The following is a 5,000-nucleotide window of genomic DNA, read 5'->3' on the forward strand; positions in this document are numbered from 1 at the left end:
TGGGCTCGCCACGCTCGACTCCCTCGACACAGAGGAATACAAACGAAAGACGGGCACTCACGTCGAAGACCAGGTGTGTTATATACTTATTTGTGTGTTTCCTGTTCTAGGATACTATGTAGCGGGAAAAACTATGTAGAGGAAGTACTGTTGCCACATCATGGTGCGACACAGCATCCGTTTTGCAAGTGGATAAATTGTCGCAGGGAGAACACGTCGAATTGTCATTTATGCCAGTATGTTGCGGTTCATTGTCAACAGACCAAATTTAGGAAGAAGTGTTTCAATTACAACAAAATTTATTAATTATATAGAATGTATAATAACGATGGTATCATATATAAACCATTTAACATACTTGTTTTTCCAGGTATTAGTAAAATATTTTTGTGATGCGTAAAATACTATTGGTCAGTGGGGATCACCATTACTTTGCCTATTTACTCCAGATATTGCAAATCTACAATTATATAAGTTTATTACTTTGCTCTAAGTGATTTATTTCTCTTGACGGCGTCTACATTTGGTACTGAATGATCCCAGCCGGCTTCGACTTTGTCGTGATAGTCCCTCTTCTTCGTAAAGAGATGTTGGCCAACCCTGTTTCACAGTAGCCCGGTATGTCGGTATTATGCGACAGGCCTCGAGGACGTTGAACAGAGAAGGTAGAGAAGGGTAATCATCACTCAGTCGATGAAAACATCGTCACTTGTAGATGAAAAATCGAGCTCGGGGTAGGTTGATACTGGCCTGTGCCGACTCGATCAACGTGTCAGCTAGTGCTGATGCGACAGAACTTAGTCCTTACCCACCGTGGTGCCCAGCCACAGCAGTAACCTCTGGGTGACAATTGCAACTTCTAGCGCCTGGGCAGGGCGCGAACCGCCGACCCCTTGGATGAGAGGCCGACACATTACCACTGTAGCATGGAGGTATTTCACTTAGTTTAGTTCAGTTAGATTTGCGAAGTCATGCTTTGCCCGGGCCTTTTCTCTAGAGTGGCCTGGCCTGTGTCAACTATTACCAGTTAACTCATGTGTTTTCTTTGAACTGTATGCTTATCGTGGTGGCTGAATTACAAGGAAGCGATCCAGCTGCCACGAAGTAAGCATGTGGCATACCCTTTTTACCAGCCCGGCGACTGTAATGGGTGGTCCGTCTTAGAAATTGTGTGCGTTCACAATTCTGCAAGTATTGTAACAGGGTGGTGTTAGACTCACCACAGTGTTTGCATAACCTGGCAGTCTTGTCATCAATAATTTGCCAAGCACATGGGTAACCTAGTCTTAATCTGTGAAGTATGACCGGTACCTCTTTTTGTATTAGGAGGAAGGGCCAGTGGCTCATAGCTTGTAGCATCTGAGTACCACTTGGCAGCGAGTGACTTTATGGCATTTTCTCTTATGTGCTCCCCAGAGGACTGCACGTGCTGTAGCTTTGGTACTTCAACTTAGTTTCCTTCGGCTAGGTTAAACGATCATGGAGGATGGGGGCATACCCCTGGCCTTTTCAACTAGTTTGTCAGCAAGCTCATTCCCTTGAATGTCAATGTGGCTTGGGACCCAGTTTATGATGATTCTTCTACCCTGACTGAGTATTCTTTGGGCTATGGTTAGTACAGTTGTCAGAAGGTAGGTGTTGTCTTGGGGTATGATATGCTGTATCTGTCAATGGTTGCTCTAGAGTCTGTGTGAATGACATGTCCAGCCATTAGGGACGCATGTGTCAGGGCTTCCATGATCGCAACCGTTTCAGCTTTGAGCATTGAAGCATTGTCAGTGACCCTAATGGATGCTGTGGTATCCCTTGTCGCGAAGCCAGTGCCTGCAGTGTGGTTTATGGGATCCACAGATCCATCCGTGTAGTAGGTTATGCTACCTGGAGTAGTTATTTGTGCAATGACCCTTTGTGCTTGTGCCTTTAGGCTAGGCATGGAATATTAATCTTTTCTCATTGTAAGGTTTAGGATTGAGAATTCAATCATTTCGTTTGCCCACGGCGGGGGTTCTTTGTAGTCAGGGTGAAGGGAGTCCATACCCTTGGCAAGCAGTGATTCTTTTAGTTGAAAGCGTATCAGTACTCTGGCTTTGTGTGTGAGCCAAGAGTTGTTCGTAAACAACTGATAGTCTTCTTGTAGGCGTCTGAGTACTCTTTGTCTTTAAGTATAAGTTTCTGGGTGCCTGCAAGAGCTTGGAAAGAAACTGTGCTGCCATTGGATCAATTCGGGTGTCCAAGGACAGTAAATCAACCTCCATAACCTTTGTCCATCTAGGAGTTCCCAGAATGATCCTGGCAGCTTCATTTTGTATCGTTTCCAGTTTTTCTTTTAATGTTGTGTTGGAAGCAATGAGGGCGACAGAAGCATAATCAATGATAGGACGGACAGCATGTACATAGAATTATCTTAGTACTTTTTGTCCTGCTCCTATGTGTCTCCCTGTCATGACTTTCATGACTGATAGTCTTTTCTTGGTTCAGTCGAGCAGGTATTGGATCTCCTTTTTGAAAGTGAGTGTGTGTCCTATCCATACACCAAGGTATAGGTAGTCCTTCACTCATTCCAGATCCATACCCTGAAAAGTGAGTTTTTTGTTTCTGACATTAGTTCTCAGAGGCATAGTTTTTTTATTTTGTTGCCGATATTTTTAGACCCGTCTTACAACACTCTTCAGACGCAAGATTCAGACAACGCTGAGCTCTAGTTAGGCAGTGGTTGCCAGAGGCTATGATTGCCAGGTCATTAGCATAAGAGATGATCTTGCATCCCTCTGGTAGGTGAATGTTGAGTATGTTGGACATAAGGGTGTTGAAAAGGGCAGGACTGAGAACCCCACCCTGAGGCGTTCCATTCTCAAATGGCATGTGTTGTGAGAGGTGGCCTTGAAATCTGACATTTGCTGATCTATTTTTAAAATAGTCAGCTATCCAGGCCAAGAGTCTGCCTTTGACTCCTTTGTGGATAAGGGTTTCCTGAATGGCAAGGGGGCTTGCCAGTCAAAAGCCTTCTTCAAGTCTAGGAATACAACCACAGAGGGTGAGGTGCATATTGTGCTGGAATGAGGAAATGCTGTGTGTCGTGCTCTTACCCCTTGTGAACCCGTGCAGATGTTCATGAGGGGGTCCCGTTTTCCATCGGAGCCTGTTAAGTACCATCTTAGCTGTTTTTCCAAGGCAGCTGAGAAGAGAGATGGGACGGTACTTGCCTGGCTCCTTTGGTTTTGGGATGGGAACTATTGTGGCTTGTTTCCAGCTCTGAGGCAGTGTGGCAATTTGCCAGGACTTGTTGATGAGCTGCAAGAATGTAAGGTCTCCTGCCAGACCTAAATGTGATATGATGGGATGGGAGATCCCATCAGATCCCGGTGCCGATCCAGAGCTGGTTTTATATGAATTTCTTAGTTCCAGGAGAGAGAATAAGGCATTCGTGTCATCGGGTTTGAGTGCCTTGTCTCTGATGAGAGCAAGCCTACCTGGACTTAGGTTTTGCTGTTTATCCCTCAGCTCTAGAGGCAGGATGTTGCTGCTGGTTCTGGCTGAGAACTCAAGCACCAGTCTCTGAGCCTCTGACTGTGGGTCATGATGCGTGCACTTCGGGGTTTGGCGGCTTGTCGCTTGCCTGACCCGTTTCTACAACTCTATAAGGCTGGTCTGTTGGCTAAAAGTCAGGCACCATTCGAACCACTTTTCCTGCCTTACTCTGTTGGCAATTTCCTTGGCATCCGCAACAGCTTCCCTCAGGAGGGCAAGATTGTCGGGAGTTCTTTGCTGTCGGAAGTTTTTTCTGCACATGTTGACTTTGTGGTTGACCTCTCTGATCTCGTCATTATAGTACCAGGCGTCTTTGTGAGTTCTGGACCATAGATGAGTTTTGGTTTGTGATGCGGCCTGATTTATGGCCTGGATTAGCCTTGCCTCTAGAACATCCACATTTTCATTGTTGTGGGGTTCATTGTCTCTCAGACAGTGGGCCAAGTCTTCCTGGAAGGCCTTGTCTGTTTTCCATTTAGGAATGTGATGTGGTCTTTAGGCTGGATCAGCATCCATGAGGGTGGTGACTATGCCATAGTGATCACTTGTAACCGTATCATCGACACACCACCAAATTCTCTCCACCATTATTGCAGTGGGAAAGGTAAGGTCCAGGATCCCTTCACATTCGTTGGTTCTTGGGTGTTGAGAAGAGCGATCTCTGGGAACGTGTCAAGCACCTCTGCTATATGAATGCCTGCTGTGTACGGCCTTTTGCAGGATTCAGCATGGATAGATGTGCATTGAAGTCTTCCCCTATGATCACTCGGTCTTGTGCTGCAGTAGCACAGACCTGGTTTAAATCTAAGCTCTCACACAGTGGTTTGCTATATACATTGTGCATTTTCAGTGGACCACCAGGCAGATGAATCTCAACTGCAAGAGATTCGTCGCCATCTTCACAGTGTGGCGGGTTGGCTATTAAGGAGCACGGGATAGGCTTTACCAGGGTCATCAGGCCTCTAGCACCATCCAAGTTTGGAGTGGCGAAGACGTGATAGCCTGAGAAGCAAAAAGATCCCATAGTTAGTGTCTCCTGGAGCTTGACTACGTCAACGCTCCTTGCTCGCACTATTGACTGGAGAAAGGATTTTTTTTTTCTATTATAGCTACAGATATTCCACTGCAGAATGCTTAGATTGTGTGCCATGATGGTTACTCAAAGTCACTTACATCATACTCGTCTCCAGCTTCAGAAGCCCCAGTGCTGGTGGCATCTGATATGTATAGATCCTCGTTGATTGAGGATTGTACATTTTCCTCTAAGTTTGGGTTAAGGGTCTACCAAGAGAAGTAGAGCCTTGATTAGAGGTGCCACCTCGAGTCAAGGGACCAGACCTTGGCTGTACAGACTCGGCCTGTAGTGAGGGCATCTCCTGCATAGTTTCAGTTTGGCCTGACAAACTAGCTGGGTTTCACTTGATGTGTCTCATGAAGCTAGCCTGCCATTCGAAGATTTAGGAAGGAGAGTG

The 5,000-nt window shown here is 46.0% G+C and overlaps 1 protein-coding gene across 1 annotated transcript in view; it reads left to right on the forward strand.

Annotated features, from left to right (window-relative positions):
• LOC138864727 (dual oxidase-like) overlaps positions 1 to 5,000 on the forward strand; it is a gene marked incomplete at both ends in the record, with an annotated part of 17,992 nt that overhangs the window by 9,588 nt on the left and 3,404 nt on the right. Inside the window, 1 exon segment of the mRNA XM_070132911.1 lies at positions 1 to 73. This exon segment is cut by the window's left edge and continues 109 nt beyond it. Coding sequence (XP_069989012.1) covers positions 1 to 73 — 73 coding nt within the window.

This window comes from Penaeus vannamei, chromosome 18, assembly GCF_042767895.1.
Source record: "Penaeus vannamei isolate JL-2024 chromosome 18, ASM4276789v1, whole genome shotgun sequence".
NCBI lineage: Eukaryota > Metazoa > Arthropoda > Malacostraca > Decapoda > Penaeidae > Penaeus > Penaeus vannamei.